Source organism: Cyclopterus lumpus, chromosome 14, assembly GCF_009769545.1.
Source record: "Cyclopterus lumpus isolate fCycLum1 chromosome 14, fCycLum1.pri, whole genome shotgun sequence".
NCBI classification, from domain to species: Eukaryota; Metazoa; Chordata; class Actinopteri; order Perciformes; family Cyclopteridae; genus Cyclopterus; species Cyclopterus lumpus.
In genome coordinates this window covers 1,614,111-1,636,610 of record NC_046979.1, presented here as the reverse complement: position 1 = coordinate 1,636,610, position 22,500 = coordinate 1,614,111, and the positions used below count along the sequence as shown (strand labels likewise).

General features: G+C 40.2%; 2 protein-coding genes across 6 annotated transcripts in view; one reads left to right on the top strand and one right to left on the bottom strand.

Annotated features, from left to right (window-relative positions):
• Positions 1–16,025, top strand: part of pou2f3 (POU class 2 homeobox 3) — a 17,659-nt gene extending 1,634 nt beyond the window's left edge. The window contains exons 1-12 of one of the 2 annotated variants that reach the window (XM_034550288.1): positions 1,038–1,195; positions 4,804–4,832; positions 7,991–8,092; positions 8,991–9,093; positions 9,957–10,045; positions 10,238–10,414; positions 11,264–11,405; positions 11,707–11,840; positions 12,896–13,060; positions 13,665–13,713; positions 13,865–13,973; positions 15,217–16,025. In XM_034550288.1, the coding sequence (XP_034406179.1) occupies positions 1,180–1,195; positions 4,804–4,832; positions 7,991–8,092; positions 8,991–9,093; positions 9,957–10,045; positions 10,238–10,414; positions 11,264–11,405; positions 11,707–11,840; positions 12,896–13,060; positions 13,665–13,713; positions 13,865–13,973; positions 15,217–15,256 (1,155 nt within the window). In that variant the 5' untranslated portion in view covers positions 1,038–1,179 and the 3' untranslated portion in view covers positions 15,257–16,025. Of the gene's footprint in view, positions 1–1,037; positions 1,196–4,803; positions 4,833–7,990; positions 8,093–8,990; positions 9,094–9,956; positions 10,046–10,237; positions 10,415–11,263; positions 11,406–11,706; positions 11,841–12,895; positions 13,061–13,664; positions 13,714–13,864; positions 13,974–15,216 lie in introns of those variants that run through there. The other variant, XM_034550287.1, reaches the window with a different exon arrangement.
• A 2,526-nt stretch (positions 16,026–18,551) lies between these two features.
• The window catches only part of p4ha2 (procollagen-proline, 2-oxoglutarate 4-dioxygenase (proline 4-hydroxylase), alpha polypeptide 2), a 23,765-nt gene continuing 19,816 nt past the window's right edge, over positions 18,552–22,500 (bottom strand). For 2 of the 4 annotated variants that reach the window (XM_034549876.1, XM_034549877.1), the window contains 4 exons: positions 22,400–22,465; positions 21,007–21,075; positions 20,238–20,334; positions 18,552–19,948 (listed from right to left, as the gene is read on the bottom strand). In XM_034549876.1, the coding sequence (XP_034405767.1) occupies positions 19,878–19,948; positions 20,238–20,334; positions 21,007–21,075; positions 22,400–22,465 (303 nt within the window). In that variant the 3' untranslated portion in view covers positions 18,552–19,877. The remainder of the gene's footprint in view (positions 19,949–20,237; positions 20,335–21,006; positions 21,076–22,399; positions 22,466–22,500) is intronic. The other 2 variants (XM_034549879.1, XM_034549880.1) reach the window with 1 other exon arrangement.

Below are 22,500 nucleotides of genomic sequence, written 5' to 3'. Positions count from 1 at the left end.
TTTAAAAAAACAACATTCACTGAAACCGTTTGAGGATTTAAAGGGTCAGTTCACGCAAATTGCACATTTTTCCTTTTAAAGTTTATTTATTTAAACAGGCGAAGTCATTAAGAACACATTTCTATTCACCGTGGCAGTTTAGATTAAAAACATACATTCAAACAAATGCACTGGTAAAAGGAAAACTATGTTTAATGCTGCACTGTCCCTTTAAATACAACTTTTCGCAGGGACAAACACCTTCCTCATACTGGTCCATATAATGTGGCAGCTTGTAGAGCTGCTCGTGTGTGTGTGTGTGTGTGTGTGTGTGTGTGGCAGTTGGTAGCCGCACCAGGATGCCCCCGGGGCTGTTTGATGAGAGGAGCTTGCTGGCTGCCCCGCGGGGTCGAGGACTCCAACCAGACGCCCACGAAGCAGCAAAACAACAGAAAAACCAGGAACCAGCAAAGTGGAACTTTTAAATTCAGACAATGGCTGCGTGACAGAAGTGTTTCATGGAAGTGCAACACGTCCGTGTCTTTACCAACGTACGAGCGATGTGGGATCAGATGAGCCAGAGATTAGTTATTAGGGGGCCTGAGTGTATTAATATCAGCTCAAATATACCCACACATATATATATATTTATTTATATTTATTTACATATATATATATATATATATTAATTTTTATATATATATATATTTATTTACATATATTTATATATATTTATTTATATATAAATAAATATTTATATATATATATATATGTGTGTATCCTCAATTAAGTCTCGAAGCATCTCTCCTGATATGCTGATATTATTATTATTATTATTATAGAAAATGTACCAACAGCAGTGCGTCTTCCCAATATCACTCTGGATAATCCTCACTTTTAATATTTTAACTTTAATTTAATCACAAACTTTATTCTTCTTTCAAATGAAACCCAAACTGTCCACGTGGCTCTTTGTGCGACCTCCCGGGAATTATGTACATTTTTAATGTCCGCCTTGATGTTCAGTGTAAATGTTTTTCTCTTTTTTTTTTTACCCAGAGTCCTTTGCGTTGTTGGGTTGAGGAAACAACTCAGTTTGAAAGAACATAGTCTGGATTACCTTCAGTAGGCGGGTCGTGACTCCTGGAAAGATTTCCTGCAGATATTTTCAAAACTAGACTCCAGAAACCATCTAGAGTGATGGATAGCGCCACAGGTGAGGAGTCATGTTTGGGATTGTTGTCCCTTTAAGATGCTCTCTGGAGATATTTATATTTACAATGTTTTGTCAACACGTGATTCAGACGTTTCTCTCTCAAACTTTGTTTTTAATAATAATTTAATATCGGTGAGATTTAACTTTAACATTCTCTGATTTTATAAAATCTGTATCGTTGTGTGAAAGAAACACAGAATATTATTGAGATACTGTCCCCGTCACTGCCCCGCAAATAAATACATCATATATATATTTATAATAATCCTTTTTTAAGCTTTTGTTTCGTTTTTTGTCAATGAGGAGAACATCGGTCTGCCGTCCCAGAATGCATTGCACAAAGCAGCTCACACGGGGAAAAACAAACAAATCGTAACAATAAGTCTCGTTCCGTATTTTACTTAAAAGAGCAAAAGCAACGAGTGTGTCCATGAACACACACACACACACACACACACACACACACACACACACACACACACACACACACACACTGTAGTTTATTGTGACTCGGTCCCCCATATTAATACTCACGAGAGCACCAAACGTGGATTAATCCGCCGCAAGAAAATAGTCCCCTTAAAATGCAGCGTTTCCTCCTGTTTTAGGAGATTTATAAAAAAAAATAATATTTGTAATTAATTATTTTTAAAGATGAACTATGAACTAATGGGCTTTTGGTCCTTTCATGAATTTAATTTCTTGTTCGTACAAAACGTAAATGCACAGTGAGTTCTGTTTATAGTCACTATCATAGTACCTAAAGTAAGCAGTACTACCTTCTACAGTATGTCGACCTCACACATGTAAAGAACAGTAATAATCTCATTGTTGATACCTTTTTGTTTATTGGATGAATACAATTATTAAAGTACTTGAATCACGATAATAATTCAAAAAGATCATTGTGCCAAATATCCCAGTTTTAAATAATATATGCACTCACTATTGAAGAAAGAGACACACAAGCGACAGACAAAACAACTAGTTAAAATGGAGATACGCACTGTGTGTGTGTGTGTGTGTGTGTGTGTGTGTGTGTGTGTGTGTGTGCAGGACGGAGAGCTAACACGGCTTCCTGCGCTCACAGCTGATTTGCATGTCTTGATAATTTCCATACTGGAAGTTTGGCTGTGATGCTGGGGGGCAAGTGACATGGACAGGGGGGGGGGGGGGGGGGGTTATTGGTGTATTTGCATTGTGTGTCTCCAGCAGCTCACTGCCTCTCTCTCACACACACATACACACACACACACACACACACACACACACACACTTTGACATTCAAATGATGTGAGCTTATCCAGCACACCTTTGAACCCTCCTACCTGCTCTCTCTCTCTAAACTGATGCTCAGTGCAGCTCGAAAAACTCCTTAAAAAGACCGGGGTCCTTTTTCTTTATGATGTGTTTTATTTATTTTTCTTTTGGTGAAAATATGTTTTGATAAGCAATATTGATAATGGAAAAATATATGCAACAAAAATAGGAGAGAAAAAGAGGACAAAATCATCAATGAACAAGAAACTAATTGTACAGTTTCGCCTCCTTTGAAATGAAAATGATAACACAGACAGAACAAAACATAAAAAACAAGAAAAAATAAAAAAACAAGCGATAGGTTCACATGCTGTGTTCACACCATCAAAGTCAATGCACAGACGCGTTTGACACAATTGTTTTTTGAAATATTTCAACTCTGGTGAAAAATTCGCCGTACGCGAATTTGCGAAATCCAATCAGCGTTGAGAAGCTCCGCCCCCCCCTGACTCCACCCCCCTGGCTGCTGCTGCTCTCGTAGATCTGGAAGCGGAAGTTATCGAGACGGAGTCGGTGAAAGTCACCGAGCTGTGTGAGCCTACAGGTGACGTTATGAACACCAGGGCGTTAGATGTTCCCACGGAAATGATAACTGTTTCTACGGAGTAAAGCCACGAAGATAAGCCCCGCCCCCTCTTAGGCGCGAATTAAGCGAATGACGCAAATTAACCAACTTGTCGGGCGAGTAAAGCGTTGCGAATATTCGCATCGTGTTTGGTGTGAACGCAGCATGACAACTCACTTCACTAACTTCTCACACAACTAACTACTCACATAACTAACTACTCACATAACTAACTACTCACATAACTAACTACTCACATAACTAACTACTCACATAACTAACTACTCACATAACTAACTACTCACATAACTAACTACTCACATAAGTAACTACTCACATAACTAACTTCTCACATAACTAACTACTCACATAAGTAACTACTCACATAAGTAACTACTCACGTAACTAACTACTCACTTCACTAACTTCTCACATAACTAACTACTCACATAACTAACTACTCACATAAGTAACTACTCACGTAACTAACTACTCACATAACTAACTACTCACGTAACTAACTACTCACGTAACTAACTTCTCACATAACTAACTACTCACATAACTAACTACTCACATAACTAACTACTCACATAACTAACTACTCATGTAACTAACTACTCACGTAACTAACTACTCACATAACTAACTACTCACATTACTAACTACTCACATAACTAACTTCTCACATAACTAACTACTTACATAACTAACTACTCACATAACTAACTACTCACATAACTAACTACTTACATAACTAACTACTCACATAACTAACTACTCACATAACTAACTACTCACATAACTAACTACTCATGTAACTAACTACTCACATAACTAACTACTCACATAACTAACTACTCACATAACTAACTACTCACATAACTAACTACTTACATAACTAACTACTCACGTAACTAACTACTCACATAACTAACTACTTACATAACTAACTACTCACATAACTAACTACTCACATAACTAACTACTCATGTAACTAACTACTCACATAACTAACTACTCACATAACTAACTACTCACGTAACTAACTACTCACATAACTAACTACTCACATAACTAACTACTCACATAACTAACTACTCATGTAACTAACTACTCACATAACTAACTACTCACGTAACTAACTACTCACATAACTAACTACTTACATAACTAACTACTCATGTAACTAACTACTCACATAACTAACTACTCACATAACTAACTACTTACATAACTAACTACTCACGTAACTAACTACTCACATAACTAACTACTTACATAACTAACTACTCACGTAACTAACTACTCACATAACTAACTACTCACATAACTAACTACTCACATAACTAACTACTCACACAACTAACTACTCACATAACTAACTACTCACATAACTAACTACTCACATAACTAACTACTCACACAACTAACTACTCACATAACTAACTACTCACATAACTAACTACTCACACAACTAACTACTCACATAACTAACTACTCACATAACTAACTACTCATGTAACTAACTACTCACATAACTAACTACTCACGTGACCTCTCAGACATCTTTATGTGACTTTTGTTCCGTGTCACGCTGAAGAAGCTGAATGTCGACATTTAAAAACTAACTGAATTTCTCTCTTCTGATATTTAAAGACTAACTGAATTTCTCTCTTCTGATATTTAAAAACTAACTGAATTTCTCTCTTCTGACCTTCAGGGCCAAACGGAATCGACTTCCATCGTCAAGTGAGTAACCCCGTTTTTAATATGTTATTGCTGCACTTCCTGTGTTCAATGAGGATTTATTGAATGGTGAATGTCATGAGCAGGATTTTGATTGTTTAGTTTTACATGCAGTGACCTTTCCTTGTTTAGCAGACATGGACATTGTTACTCGTTGACAAATACCTTTAACATTAAAGTAACTTTAACAGTTGTTTACTTTGGCTCATTTGATCAAACTTTCTCTAAACTGTTTCGCATGACATTTGTGTGTTACATGTCCTGTTAACACACATACAGATCTGTGTGTGTCACATGTCCTGTTAACACACATATGTACAATCATGTATGTGTGTTACATGTCCTGTTAACACACATATAGATATGTGTGTGTTACATGTCCTGTTAACACACATACAGATCTGTGTGTGTTACATGTCCTGTTAACACACCAATGTACAGTCATGTATGTGTGTTACATGTCCTGTTAACACACATACAGATCTGTGTGTGTACAGTCATGTATGTGTGTCACATGTCCTGTTAACACACATATGTAGTCATGTATGTGTGTTACATGTCCTCTTTAACACATATAGATCTGTGTGTGTACAGTCATGTATGTGTGTTACATGTCCTGTTAACACACATATAGATATGTGTGTGTACAGTCATGTATGTGTCTCACGTGTCCTGTTAACACACATATAGATCTGTGTGTGTACAGTCATGTATGTGTGTTACATGTCCTGTTAACACACATATGTACAGTCATGTATGTGTGTCACATGTCCTGTTAACACACATATGTACAGTCATGTATGTGTGTTACATGTCCTGTTAACACACATATAGATCTGTGTGTGTAGTCATGTATGTGTGTTACATGTCCTGTTAACACACATATGTACAGTCATGTATGTGTGTTACATGTCCTGTTAACACACATACAGATCTGTGTGTGTAGTCATGTGTGTGTGTGTTACATGTCCTGTTAACACACATATGTACAGTCATGTATGTGTGTTACATGTCCTGTTAACACACATACAGATCTGTGTGTGTAGTCATGTGTGTGTCTCACATGTCCTGTTAACACACATATAGATCTGTGTGTGTAGTCATGTATGTGTGTTACATGTCCTGTTAACACACATACAGATCTGTGTGTGTAGTCATGTGTGTGTCTCACATGTCCTGTTAACACACATATAGATCTGTGTGTGTAGTCATGTATGTGTGTCACATGTCCTGTTAACACACATATGTACAGTCATGTATGTGTGTCACATGTCCTGTTAACACACATATGTACAGTCATGTATGTGTGTTACATGTCCTGTTAACACACATATAGATATGTGTGTGTAATTATGTATGTGTGTCACATGTCCTGTTAACACACATATAGATATGTGTGTGTACAGTAATGTGTGTGTGTTACATGTCCTGTTAACACACATACAGATCTGTGTGTGTAGTCATGTGTGTGTGTTACATGTCCTGTTAACACACATACAGATCTGTGTGTGTAGTCATGTGTGTGCGTTACATGTCCGGTGAACATAACATTCACCTTTAATCTGAAATCATTGCCACAAAACAAACGAATCCTGAAACAATTAAAAAAGCTGCGGTTGTTCAGTAAAAACACGACAAAGGTTTCAAAGTAGTAAAAGTGTTTCATGAAGTCTGTGTAACCGTTGGTTCCAACCGAGGACACACCTTTAGCGACAGGTCACATGTTTATTTCTTTAAACTTTTAAACTTTAAACTTTACTCAATCAGAAGTAGACAGAGCGTTAGTCGGGGGCTGTTATCAGGGTCAGGTTGATCCACATTGGGTTGATCCACATTGGGTTGATCCACATTGAGTTGATCCACATTGAGTTGATCCACATTGAGTTGATCCACATTGAGTTGATCCACATTGGGTTGATCCACATTGAGTTGATCCACATTGGGTTGATCCACATTGGGTTGATCCACATTGAGGTGATCCACATTGGGTTGATCCACATTGGGTTGATCCACATTGAGTTGATCCACATTGGGTTGATCCACATTGAGTTGATCCACATTGGGTTGATCCACATTGGGTTGATCCACATTGAGTTGATCCACATTGGGTTGATCCACATTGGGTTGATCCACATTGGGTTGATCCACATTGAGTTGATCCACATTGGGTTGATCCACATTGGGTTGATCCACATTGGGTTGATCCACATTGAGTTGATCCACATTGGGTTGATCCACATTGGGTTGATCCACATTGAGTTGATCCACATTGGGTTGATCCACATTGAGTTGATCCACATTGGGTTGATCCACATTGGGTTGATCCACATTGGGTTGATCCACATTGGGTTGATCCACATTGAGTTGATCCACATTGGGTTGATCCACATTGGGTTGATCCACATTGGGTTGATCCACATTGGGTTGATCCACATTGATATTGTGGGGTTCCTTGAACACAGTGGACAGAGTGAGATGGATCAGGCTTTGGAAACTTACTAAAATACTTGTTGGACGTACAAATTAATTGTTGGTTTCTGTCTCTTTGTGGTTGATAACAAGAGAAATAAAGATCAGCACAAGACTTCATAACGAAGCTGAAATTGAAATACATAAAATACAAATTCAGAAGCCTTAATTAACCGAGAGACACAACTGACTTTCTGTAGACGGCTCACACCCTTTGAAGAAGTTCTCCCTGGGGATGAACAGTACCGCTCTCCCCACATGTCAATAATGGCTCTTTGAAAAACACCTCAAATAGTTTGCAGCTATTTGGATCACGTCCACAAACACCTTTATTTAATAAATGCCCTCCTATTGCCAACAAAAAGAAAGTGCTGGTGTTTTCAGGAAGTGACATTCAGGGGCGATGAGGCCGGTGGGGGGATTTGCATACTGTTAGCCTGAGGGGAGGGAGACTGCCTCACTCTCTTTGTAACATGTTGAGTGACCAAACTGGTCCTGGAGTGTGCACAAGTGTGTGTGTGTGTGTGTGCTGTGTCTCGACACACACACACACACACACACACACTTGTGCACACGCTCGTTTCCCCCTCAGAGGTTATGCACCGGCAGCACTTCCCATCCTTTTAATTATTGAATCTGTCCGTAGTAAATCTGAGTTGACGCTGTTACCGGCTGTGCTTTGGATGTCTCAGATAAAGAGAGAAGAGGTCCACGACTCGCCTCATTCAGCCGCCACACTGAAGACATGCCACCTGACACAGAGCTCTCCAGGGCCTGGAGGTCAGCTGTCTGGGGTCTGTTGCTTTCACATTTTTATGATCCTACTTAACACATAAACACAAACAAAGACACCGCAAACAAACCCGCCACGACACAAGAGCTTCAACATCAAGAAATATGATCCCCAAATGCCATTTAGCCAAAATAAAATACATATATATGAACAAAAATACCACCTTGTACCCTAAAAACGTCAGTGTGTCAAATAAATGAAATCAAATGTATGAATACCCAACATTATAACCCCTAAATCCCAGCAAGCCAAAATAACATATGTACACGATGCATATTGTGTCAGAGATGGAAGTTTATGTACTTCTTACTGAGTAGATTAAATGTTTTAAAACAAATCATTTTAAATTATAAGACACGCCCCCGATGACGTCACAGCTGATGACGTCATCATCTCAGTTGGTTTGGAGACGGATTTGGACGTTGTGTGTGGAATTTCAAAGTTAAGGACGTTTAACAGGCAGGGGGGCGTCTAATGAAATGGACACTATTGCATTATGGGAGTTTTGACCCATTCAAAGATATCAGCCTCCTAACTCGACTGCACTAAATCACTGAACAAATGCCCCAGAAACAAGACATTTGTTCACATTGTGATTTAACTACTTTAAATAACTTTGAGTTACAAACTAAAGCAAAGCATCATGTTTTATAAGCTGATCATATGTTATGAAAAGTAGAAATTAAAGCTGTCAGATATGTGTAATGAAATAAAAAGTACAATATTTCCTTCTGAAGTGAAGTAGAGTAATAATAATGTAGAAATATGCATGTGAAGTTCAAGTACCTCAACGAAACGCTTCAGTAAATGTACTTTCATCTATATTTATGACATATATTTGTACAGTTCCCTCACTTCTGTATTTACGGCTCGTTGTTGTTTTCTTGTCGTTGCTCCAGGAGCTCACCTCTCTTCACACCATGCAGCAGCTTCTGATGCCCCCGTCTCACCTGGCGTCTCCCTCACCCTTCCTGCTCTCCCAGAGCCCCACCAGCCACCAAGGTGGACTCCCAAAACGCACTCATCTTGAGGGAATTTTGGTTTTCACAAAAATATTTTAAGCACCTGTGAAATCAGAAGCTTTCGTTTAACGACTGGCACTTAGGGAAATATATATTTATATTATTTGCTGATTATCCTCGTTCCAAGTCTGTAGAGTAAATATAGATACTTCCAGCAGCTGGTTATGTTAGCTTAGCACAGCTCTGGAAACAGCAGGGAAGCCAATGCAGAAGTGTTTTAAAGCTGCATTCCCTCTCCTGACCACCAGGGGGCGACTCCTCTGGTTGTATAGAAGTCTATGCTTCATGTGTTAAAGCTGCATTCTCTCTAGTGACCACCAGGGGGCGACTCCTCTGGTTGTATAGAAGTCTATGCTTCATGTGTTAAAGTGCATTCTCTCTACTGACCACCAGGGGGCGACTCCTCTGGTTGTATAGAAGTCTATGCTTCATGTGTTAAAGTGCATTCTCTCTAGTGACCACCAGGGGGCGACTCCTCTGGTTGTATAGAAGTCCATGCTTCATGTGTTAAAGTGCATTCTCTCTAGTGACCACCAGGGGGCGACTCCTCTGGTTGTATAGAAGTCTATGCTTCATGTGTTAAAGTGCATTCTCTCTAGTGACCACCCTTTGAGGTCCACAAACCAATGGGTGGCGACCCGGTGACTACGTCCACTTCTATACAGTCTAGGATCCTGTGCAAAGTTTAGAATGAACCCTTTGAGCTAGTTAAGTTAACAGGATGATAAAAACTATTTTAGTATCCATCCGCTCAAAATACACCGAGCAAAACCTAAAGCTCACATTTTGTGCTGCATCTATTTCAACAAATAAATGATGAAAATCTGCTTTTCTTCTTTGCAGCCCTTCTGCAGCAGAACCTGCTGTCCCTTCCCTGTCAGAGTCAAACTAGTCTCCTTCAGCACCAACCTGGTCTGGCTCTGACTCCCCAGGTAAACCCAGACCACTTCCTGTCTACATACACATCAGCACAGAGTGAATGCATGAAGCAGAGAGACTAAATTAGATGTTGAGTCTTGCAGATGCATTACATTATATTTATTGTTGTTGTTGTTGTTGTGCTAGAGGACACTACAAACCCTTTGTTTTCTCAAATATTATTTCGTGGCGCCTCTCTGATGCAGGCTATGAGCCGCTCCGGTCTGGTAGGCCCGTCTATGGAGAACCACATGGACATGTCCCACCTGCAGATGCCCAAACACATGGCAGTGCCACTGCAGGAGGAACCCAGTGATCTGGAAGAGCTGGAGCAGTTTGCTAAAGCCTTCAAGCAACGACGCATCAAACTGGGCTTCACACAGGTCAGTAGTACTTACAACTGGTGCTTATTGAGTTTTGTTTATGTTCTGGAGAAGATTTAAAACCAAGAGACCAAGTTTTCAGGGTCTTCAAGGACATTAACACCATTTTTCCACCAACATTAGCAGTTATTTGCAGGTTTTTTCTAACCCTTTAAAGATAGGAAATCGACTAATTTCCCATTGCCAGAAGAAGAGTAGCCTCTTTGGGTTTTTTTTGTCATCAATGTGCTGGAAATCAGGGTTAGTAAACAGTGGATTTCCTACAGCGGCTACTTCTTTTTCTATCTCTGTGACTTATTCAGTTTCTTTTTCAAGAGTTGGTGATGGTTTGAGCGTAGTAAAGACTAACCAAGAGGGATTTGACCAGACAACGAGCAGCAAGGACAAACCGATGTTCTGTCAATGGAGTCTGGTGGCTTTGAGGGGAGCATATCAATTGTATGTTTTGCACATTAAATCAATTATAAAGCCCAAATGTATCTTATGAATTCAACTCAATGGATGCAGATTCATTTGTCCTAGAAATAAATGCTGATTATAACTTCGCACTAAAGACAAAAGCCAGATGTTTTTTTGAGGAGCTTTACTTCAAACCAAGTACGTTGTTTCTGTATTCTGTAATTCTCAGGTTGCTTCCTCCGGCAGTATTAATTTATTCTGAAATTTAGACCTGTCTGCAGTTCTTAGGCTTTATTTCAACTTCAATTGCAACGGCCACCTGGATGTCTGTCAGAATAATAACACAGAATAGCAGAATCTAGGCTCACGGTTTGGCATCTTTTTGTCCAACTGATGAAATATATTATTCTTACATCTGTACTTGAAGTTCATGTGTTTGTGTTTTCACAGGGGGACGTGGGCCTTGCGATGGGAAAACTGTACGGGAACGATTTCAGCCAGACCACAATCTCCCGTTTCGAGGCTCTGAACCTCAGCTTCAAAAACATGTGCAAGCTCAAACCTTTGCTGGAGAAATGGCTGAGTGACGCAGGTACAACGCAGTGACCACGATTGCTCACCGTATATCACTGATTATTCTGGCTTGATGTGAAAAAGGTCTGTGAAACAAGCAAATCAAATGTAAAATCCAATACAAATTGTTTCTCTAAGAAGAATCTTAAGCAGAAAACCCACTTTGCGTAGATTTATGACTCAGAACCCAAAAGAAAAAATGTCTTCTGATTCTGCAGCACAAAATATGCTCTACAAGTCAGCGTGAAACTGTGACCTGATTGTTCTGTTCAAAGTTGACCATGACTCTCTGTGCTTTATATGAATTTCTTGTACATTAGAGAACTCACCTCCCGACTCGATGAGCAACCCCACCTCTCTGCCGCCGCTGATAGAGGGTTACGGACGCAAGCGGAAAAAGAGGACGAGCATTGAAACGAACATCAAGCTCACTCTGGAGAAGCGTTTCCTTGATGTGAGTTCAAGACTGAATACATTCTTTTAGCTAGGAAGGTGCAGATCTCCGTCAGGTGCGTCTGCAACGACCACTGCTGTATTGTGTGATTTAATGAATACAAAACCCAATTGGCTCACTATTATCTGGACAAACAATCGATTCAAACTCAAAAACAAGCGGCGATGTATGCAGCCAATCGTCTCAAAGTCGTCCTGTTGGAGTGGCGGCGATGTACTCAGCAGCATTTTGTTTGATCCGTTAGCCGTTAGCTAAAACACACCGTCCAAAATTACAGAAAGTGAGAACACTTTTATCCCACCAATGGGTGCAGAGTAGCGGCCGGGGGTTGTGAGTGAGTCAGCAGGCAGTCAATGGAAGTACTATAGTCAATGTAGACACCAGGAAGTCTCCGGTAGATATATGGAGGAAACGTTAATAATCTGTGTGCAGGACTAACTGGAGCTTTATCATCTGTCATACAGAATATTTGACTTGCTTCAGTCCAAAGACGTCTTTTCGAAAGGTCAAACTGACAGCTTAAGCAGTAAAGCTACTGCGAAGGATTTAAGTTGCTGGAAATCCATCTATCTTTGTTTTGACTTTGTTTAGTTTCTTACCGATAAATTAGCACCTTGGATAAAAGGATTTCTAGACAGAACATGTGAAAGCGTGAGTTACCACGACAACGCAAAGGTCCTTTAGCTGTGGCCACCTAATGTGAGACAAGCCGTGGACAGACACAGAGCTTCACACTCACTCCTCATGAGTGTACAGGCGGAGATGATACACGTCTTTCATTGTGAGCATGTTCTTCATACTAATTTATAGAATTTATTATGCATAGAAGAGAAGTTGGTAAGCATTAACCAACTTTTCTGTCTCTACATCTGGACCACGAAAAACTCAATTACAAACATATTAAGTTGTATGTTTTTCACATACGTTTCAACAGATCCTGCCAGAGCAATATAACGGACACCGGTGGTTGCCAGGAAGCTATGTACCTTAAAAACCTTGCGTCCCTACAGTTGAATTAAATAACTTAATCCTGTTTTTGTTGTTGTTGTTTTCAGAACCCCAAGCCCAACTCTGAGGAGATAACCCTGATCTCGGAACAGCTCGGCATGGAGAAGGAGGTGGTTCGAGTTTGGTTCTGCAATCGGCGTCAGAAGGAGAAGAGGATCTACTGCCCGGTGACGAGTTTATCGGTCAAGTCACACAGCTACAACTCCAGAATGGTTAGCCGTCTAAAACATCCATCTCTTTCATTTAGGTTTTACAAAAATACAATTTTAAAATGTAATTTCCCTTTAATTAATTGTTGCAATTAGTTAATATGATAAAAGTCAGGTTGTTTTGTTGTGCCTCCAGTCTTTATGCTAAGATATGCTAACAATCAGTGTCGGGGAGTAGCGGCACGTTGTGTCACGACCATAGAAATAAGATGGACATTGGACTGTTTCCTGTGATCATTTGACGAGTACAAAAGAACTTCAGCTCACTATTCGGCTCCTTTTCTAGCCAGAGTAGCACTAAAGCATGGTGGAATTAGCACGCTGGCATAACCCGCTAATTCCACCATGCTTTCCTGCTACACTGGTTACAGATAATACGCTGTGTGAATGAAGCACTAAGTGGTTGAATTATACTCTTTTACTCTCTAACGCGACGGTTATACCGTAAAACGCAGATCGGGCTTTAAAAAGATAAAAGGAATAGTTTCAGACAGCGAGTGAATCTATCCACACATGTTTGTTTTTTAAACATGTAAAAGCCAAATTTCAAGAACCTGACAATGAGCGTGATATGTAAGTCTGCTTTATCTCATCCATTTTCACACAGTTTCAGGCCACGTCTTCCAGATCCTACAGCCCTCCGGCTACCGGCGGAGGCAAGTGCCGTTTCCTTGATAACGTTCATTCTTGTAGTTGGAAACAACAAAACATGTTCCCGTCTTATCTTACTATCCAGGGCTTAAATAGCACACCAATGTAATAAAATGACATATAATTTAATTTAATTTTTTTACCTTTTCCTTCCAGTTTCATCGAATTCCTCTCCAAATAGTCGGGAGCCTTCTCCCAACAGTCTGTCAGCAGCCTCCATCTCTTTAACGTCTCAGGTTAACCCGGCTTCCTACAGCACGCCAGGGTAAGAAACATCGGACTATTGTCTCCAATGCATTTTAAAGACACCAGAACAGGGCAGCTGTGACACAAAGGGGATTCAGAGGTGCTGGTGGTCAGATTTAGTTTGGACTGGATTGAGCCAGTCGAGCCGTTTCTTCCCGTTTCCAATGTCTGCGCTCAGCTTAGTTTATTAGAACGACTGATAACAGCCAACAGCTCTAAAAAATCCCAAATTAACATGCTATGTGTTGTGTGTTAAAACAAAACACAATGTTTTTACAGATTGTAAAGCCCTCTGAGGCAAATTTGTGATTTTTGGGTATACAAAATAAACTGAATTGAATTGAAAGTGTATTAATGACAATTTTCAACCTTTGGACTAATCATCAAAACTTAATTGCTGAATGAAGCGAAGTTGTGGAAGAAGTAATCAGATCCTTTACTACAGTAAAAGTACTAATACCACAGAGTATTGAGAGTCCTGCATTCAAAATCTCAAGTTTATAAGTATTATCAGTGGTCAAAGTATAATAAAAGTATCTATCTCTGTTGTATATGATGATTCGTGTTAATGTGCATGCTGTATTTTACTGCTGTAGATGTTTAAAGTTGTGCTAAGTTCACCTCCTTCATATAGAGCTCTGCAAAGAATGAGTCCTAAAACCAGGAAGTGAGTCAGCGTCTTTCCTTCGTCACAAAGTCAATGTGGTTTTTTTATGGGCTTTTGATTAGATGTCTGAAATAAAATCTGTGGTTAACACAAGCTGAACAGATTTGACTGCTTTGCTCTACAAACACATCAGTAAATACTCCTTTAGGCAAGTTTTTGAAGCTTTTTTACGAGTCTAAATGAGAGTTGGCACTAGCTAAGTAGTTTACAGCCTAACTAGCGTTAGCTCATTACGTCTGCTGACTCTCTTCACGCTTCAAATATCATAAAAGCGGTGTTCACTTGTGAAGATCACTTTGCCGAACAAAACCTGTTGGTACCATTAAGGTTCTTTCGCGACAGGGTTTATTTTCCGCAGATAATTTAATGGAAAGATCCCATGAGCTTTTTGTGAAGGAAACCAGCTCAACGCTGACTTCCTGGTCGGACAAACCGTTTTCATCCCTGCAGCCCTCTGTACTGTCGGATGGTTAAATCTACTGCGTCATATTCTATAAGATAATCACATGTGCGTCTGGTATTCTGCACTAAGTACTTGAGTAAATGTACTTTCCCGTGTTCTGATAACCATCTGATCCCCCGTTGGTCCTTTCAGGTCCTGGTACCGCACGTGGAATTCTGCGTACCATCACTGAGAACCATGAACTCTTATCATATGAAGCTTTTTTTTGAAGATTTTGTTTGGTTTTGAGAAGGATGTACAGTGAAGAGACGCTTGGAACTGTTGTGAACACGGTTTTACAACTCCAGGCCCGAACCCGTGAGACTAAACAGCAGAGGACTGCTGGTAGGAAAAGCCTCGAGCTGTTTGATTTGTGTTCAGGTGACTCTTTGCGTAGATCAGCCGCAAAGAGGAAGAATAAACAGGAAAAAAACACACCTGACAAGATGTAAACACTAGCGGGGATTCTCATGTTCTCACGTGGCTCGAATAGACTCAAACAACCGGTTTGAGTGATTGTGTACCAAGCGGTTCCCTTTTTTCTCTCTCTGCCATCTTTATGTTGGGCTCTCGATGTGTTTTGATGTTTGTTTCATAGCTCGTGTTGTGTTTGTGAAGTTTATTCTATCCTACGTTACGTACTGCTGGCCTGTCTAAATACATATGCAGTTAAAAGGAAACTGTTCACCACGGCTGCAAAAAAAAAAGGCAGAATGGCTTTTGATTTGGTTCTTTATTTATTTTAAAGGATGGATCTCTTTTTATTACAACTTAAGCTTTGGCCATCATTTCTTATCATTATTATGACAATTGCAGTGAAGCGGAAACATGATCGGACTGTAGATTATTGCGATTCCTTTTCCAGGTGACAGAAGTGACCTCTAATAATCCATTATTGCACTACAAAACTATGGAAAGGAAGGTTAAAACTGACCTTTTGCTAAGTAGCATCTTTAGCATCATTCAGGATAGGACAACTTTCAGGTTTAGTGCATTTGGAGGTCGTCGTGGTTAAACGTGTAACAGTGACACTCGTTACCCGGAGAGGTCGGAAGGAGATACACGTTTCTAAAACATCATGTTTCTGTACGTTAGCTCATCATTAGGTTAGCGTTAGCTACTCAAGGTTTACTAAATGTGTTATTATGATTGTAACAGTGAATAAAGATCTACCCAGCTTAACAGGAACAGTGTTGTTCCTTCATTTCACTGTTTTCTGATCGCCATGACGACGTGGTGGTTCACTTTCACACTGTGATCTGTAGCCTTCTCTGATTAATCAGTTTAACATCCTGGATATTTGTCCTTCAAGCACATATTCTAGACTCTTTCTGTCTGCTTCCATCCGAAAAAAATGTCTTCAGGGAGTAACGTGGCTCTGGCAGCCTGGATGTTGAAAACAAACATTTTGGTTATTGATTTTACCGTCTGCCTTTGTGACTTTCCTGGAGGGTTATTTTACAACCGTGTGATCCTCTGCTCACGTTTCTTGACATGTCAGACTTCTTTTTAAGTGATGTTATATAACAAATAAATAATAATAAGACCCAAGATATAATAAAAACTCAATTATAACACACTTTGAAGGCTCTGAAAAACAATTTTTAGACAGTTGGAGCTGTTTTGGTTATCTAACGTGAGAGATTTCTGCAAACATTTAGCAGGCTAGTTAGCTACTTGTTAATTCCACCATGTTTTAATTCAACACTGGTTCTAACGGTCCCTCGGCCTCACGACCTGACTAGCATACAGCCGGCTAGTTAGCTACTTGTTAATTCCACCATGTTTTAATTCAACACTGGTTCTAACGGTCCCTCCGCCTCATGACCTGACTAGCATACAGCCGGCTAGTTAGCTACTTGTTAATTCCACCATGTTTTAATTCAACACTGGTTCTAACAGTCCCTCGGCCTCACGACCTGACTAGCATACAGCCGGCTAGTTAGCTACTTGTTAATTCCACCATGTTTTAATTCAACACTGGTTCTAACGGTCCCTCGGCCTCACGACCTGACTAGCATACAGCCGGCTAGTTAGCTACTTGTTAATTCCACCATGTTTTAATTCAACACTGGTTCTAACAGTCCCTCGGCCTCACGACCTGACTAGCATACAGCCGGCTAGTTAGCTACTTGTTAATTACACCATGTTTTAATGCTACGCTGGTTCTAACCAACCCCACTGACGCGTGTCGTCATCATAACAACTGACAACAATCTCCATTTTTTTTTTAATATCTGTTCTCTTATTCCATGTCTATTCATGTGGCTCATTGATTTTGTTTTATTAGTTTTTGGACAATAATGGAGCTCCATGGCACAGAGGAAGACGTTATATCAGGCGCAATACTTCCATGTTGACAATTAGTTTAATTAAGATTAAGCTGGTTAAGAGATCATGTAGAGGTAGCACTCTGAGCTCAGTAGAGCAAACACTATAATCAAGATGTTATGACATGTCACAACAGGTACTTTATAGAATAAAGGGATGTTTTTACTGATGTAACTTGTGCTTCCATGCTACTGTAATTACATTACATGTCATTTAGCTGACGCTTTTATCCAAAGCGACTTACAATAAGTGCATTAAACCATGAGTCCAAACTCAGAACAACAAGAATCAAGCAAGTACAATTTCTTCACTAAATTTAAACTACAAAGTGCCATCAGTAAGAGACATTTAAGTGCTACCAAAGTGCTACTACGGCGCTACCTTCCCTATTCAAGGTATAGTCAAAAAATATGTGTTTTTAGGGACTATAAACATGTGTATCATGGGTTCTTTCTTTAAAATGAGGCAAAGAATAAAATCTGATTGTTGAATTCAGAGGTCAAAGTCATTCCGAGGCGACCAAACTGCTACAATAAATTATGATGAACTAAAAACACACTTTGAAAGGGTTAAGTTTTAAGACGTAAAACACGGACAACTCCCAGATTGGTTAACGCCGTGGTAGAGACCTGTCAATCACAGTAAGCCCCGCCCTAAAGCATCCCCTGCTTTATGGTCTGTTTGACTCTAAATGACCATAATTTACTAAATGAACATCACGCTGTATTGAAGAAGACTTGAAACTAGAGATTGAGACCAAAAACTAATGTTTACAATGTTTACTGAGGGAATACATCAAGAGAAGTAGAGTCATTTATATAGACTTCTATACAACCAGAGGAGTCGCCCCCTGGTGGTCAGGAGAGAGAATGCAGCTTTAACACATGAAGCATAGACTTCTATACAACCAGAGGAGTCGCCCCCTGGTGGTCAGGAGAGAGAATGCAGCTTTAACACATGAAGCATAGACTTCTATACAACCAGAGGAGTCGCCCCCTGGTGGTCAGTAGAGAGGATGCAGCTTTAACACATGAAGCATAGACTTCTATACAACCAGAGGAGTCGCCCCCTGGTGGTCAGGAGAGAGAATGCAGCTTTAACACATGAAGCATAAACCCTGAAATGAGTCAATGATGTGAGAAACAGGAAAGACATCCAACATTTTAATAAAAGACACCATTTATTGACTTGTTGGCTTGTAGAAAGAGCACAAAATGTGAAATAACAGTGTAATAATTTAAACGCCATATAAATAAAAACATCGTGGACATGATTTGGAGGAAATGTGTTTTTTTCTGTCTGGTTTAAAGGAAACTGAAACACTGTGACAGGAGTATTTAAATAGTTTAAACACAAAGTTGTGACCAATGAAGATGCAGTAAAGTCAATTTGTGTCTGAAAGAGTCTCCAGTCGGACCGGAGTTCGAAAGATCTTTCAAAATAATACAACTTTTTCTTCTTTCTGTCACTGCTTCTTATCCGGAAATGTTAAATGTATATATTCTCTCTTAAAGATCTGCATATGTGGCATTGAGATACATCTGAATGATCTGCTCCGACACCATTTTATAAGGTGTACGTTTTGGTGTTTTTAACAGATAAGATGAATAAAGGGCTCATCTGTATCGCCACCAACGCCAATTCTTTTACTTTGAAAACTCGAAAAAAGGCTTCTGCTGCGTCGGAGCTTTTGAAGTCAGAGGACTCAGGTCTGAATCTACCGGTTTAGTTAATTCTATATACGGAACCCTATTGTTAAATTATTATCGCCATTGACCTTTTGCTAAGCTCCGCCTCTCAAACGCACACTGAAAGCATTCTTTTGTCTTCTTTTGCACTTCATTTGCAAGTCAACATATTTTTAAAAACCTTTGTTTTTGTCATAAATATTCACACAAAAACAAAAAAGCTACACTGGAATAATTTTTCAAAACGACAACAGTGCGAATAAAAACATCAACCAATCACGTTGCGCCGAGCGGACATAAACAAAGCGTCCACTGTAGCGTAGCAACAACATGGAGAAGAAACCACATCTTCCATTCTTACCTTTCACAATAAAAGCCCTAAACGTAAACACCGCCTAACTGTTGACCAGAAGGAGCTCAAATTCATTCAGAGAATTCTACTGAAAGGAAACTCAATAAAAAACATTGATGCAGGAAGTGCGGTTAGTGACAGTTTGGTCTCCGTGGTAACGTAGCTCTCACAGCTTCAGCAGCGGCAGGAGGCGGGGCTTAGCGGAGGGTCATTTCAACCCATCGGAATAAAGTGACGGAGAACCTGGTTCTGTTTCTTTTGGTCGATAAAAATAATGACGTTATTTTCCAGCCAGTTCCGAAGTTAAAATAGTCATAATTGTCTCGTGAAATATTTCTCTATATGAGTCGAGGGAGAGAAGTTGTTGCCCAGATGATGGCATTAATGCATGTGTGTGTGTGTGTGTGTGTGTGTGTGTGTGTTTGTGTGTGTTGGTTCACTCTTCACTCCTCTTCTGTTAAGCCACATGGTCTCCTGAACTCTTGTCCACGCTCGTGAATCCACTTGTTTGACACTGAAAACAACAACAACAACATTTAAAATAGCGTTCATAACAGAACTCAACGCTGCACTTTTCCTTTAAAATCACCGTATCTTGTTTTGGTTTATGTTCACCAGGACAATGTCTTTAAAAGAGACACCAGAATGGGAAAATAAAAGCAAATTTCAAAATAAAAGTCTCAAATCTATTGATTATCTGGAGCTGTTTGAGCCACAGGCGTCTCCAGCTAGAGTTTGATTTCACTCCTTCTATAAACTAATGCCTCAACATATTCAGATATAATTCAGTTATTTGGACTCACCCCATTTACTGCCCACCAACACGGGGCAGGCTGCATGTCGGGTCCGGTAGTCGCCCTCACCGCTCCGGAACAGGTTGAACCAGAACACCGCCGTGCCCTGTGGGGGGGGAGGGGGAGGAGGAAGAGGAGGGGGAGGAGGGAGGAGGGGGAGGAGGAGGAGGAGGAGGGGGAGGGGGAGGGAGAGGAGGAGGAGGGAGAGGAGGAGGAGGGAGAGGAGGAGGAGGAGGAGGAGGAAGAGGAGGAGGGAGAGGAGGAGGAGGGAGAGGAGGAGGGAGAGTAGGGGGAGGAGGACGAGGAGGGGGGAGAGGAGGAGGAGGAGGAGGAGGGAGAGTAGGGGGAGGAGGAGGAGGAGGAGGGAGGAGGGGGAGGAGGAGGGAGAGGAGGAGGAGGAGGAGGAGGAAGAGGAAGAGGAGCTGAATGATAACCACAGCCATAACTGGACCCTAAATATTGTGCATTAGCCACGGACAGACACAGAGGTGCACACACACACACACACACACACACACACACACACACACACACTCACTCACTCTCACACACACACACACACACACACACACACACTCACACACACACACTCACTCACTCAACACTCTCACACACTCTCTCACTCACTCTCTCACACACACACACACACACACACACACACACACTCAACACTCTCACACACACTCACTCACACACACTCACTCACACACACTCACACTCACTCACACACACTCACACACACACACACACACACACACACACACACACACACACACACCTTGCGAGGCCAGATCGCGGCCCCTAAGTCGGGGAACACGGTGGCTCCTCCGGCCTCGACGTCACTCATCTGAGGAAAGAAAACAAACACTTTCTGGTTTTTTTCTTTAAAATAGAAACTCTGCTAATCCTCAAAATACTGTATACATTTGTTTTACTACATATAATAATAGTATATTAACATGATTAAATGATACTATCTTTAAACCCACATGTGATAATAATGACAATGATATTAATGTTGAATGTGTGTGTACATCCAGAAATACAAGTGGATGTTTACACATTCAAAGTGTTTATGTCATTTAATCAAAATAAACCAGCAATACTATTTACACTATTATGAAATCCTCCAGCAAGAAAGGACCGATTTCACCGTTTAATACAATAAACTAATCAAACTCCTCGATGAGAGGAATGTGATCAAAAATAAAACTTCTCACAACAAAATGAGTGCAGGAAAGTTTCCATCTTCACTCCAGTGAGAGAAAGAATAAAGAAACAGTTTTTTAAAGCTGACTCAGCATCACGTTGTTTCACTTCATGTTTATGGATCTGAAGTGATGCTGTATTATTATAGTTTGAATTACCTTTAAAAGTAGCCTGTAAATCATGTATACGACCTGCTAGCACTAATGCTAATAGCTAGTATGCACATATCCCAGGGTTTAGTTACTGTAACTGTAGCATGAAAGCATGGTGGAATTAACCAGCTAGCTGAGCTGTGCACATAAACAATAGAGAAGAGGCTTTGATTGTTATGCTACAGGTGTTATGGAAATACTCCAATATTTCCACGTCATAGAGGCATTTTTTGAAACGCAGTTTAGCTGAAACTCTGGGGTTTAATTACTCTTTAACAGTTTTTATTTCTGTAGCATTAACAGCTGCTACATTACCGTAGCTTTCCCTTCAAAAGGACCCAACGGTGTCCTGTTATCGGTTTAATCCTTGTTCATTCAGAAGGAATAAATACTGACTTCAATCAATCACTGGAAGAAAAGAAACACCTGCAAACCTCATTCAACAGTGACATCTTTTTTTATTTTTGTGTCTAATTGTATAGAGTCAAATAAAGAGTGGCTTCTACATCGTGTTAATGGAGGATGGCCAACTCAACAATGTGCACTGGAACTGATTGACGGAAAGCATTTGTTTGCAAGGCTTCTCGGTCATGATGGGATATTTAGAGTGAAGGAATTACAGCCTCTTCCCCCATTGGTCGAGCAACTCTAGATTTTGAAACGTGCCGAAATGAAAGTCAATCAATCCAAGTCCAAGTTTATGCCAAAGCTTATGCATTTGCTCAAGAGGCCGAAACAAGGACGCAGCGTATATTTTAGGGCCGCTGCCACTCGACCTTCATTCAACGGCGACCGGATGCACGTACTCACGTAGTTCAAAAAAGTTGCCACGCGATTTCCAGTGCCTAATCTTTTGAAAGCATCTGGCTCATCTTTCTACAAAGATAAAATTAAAGAGTAAAAACACACGA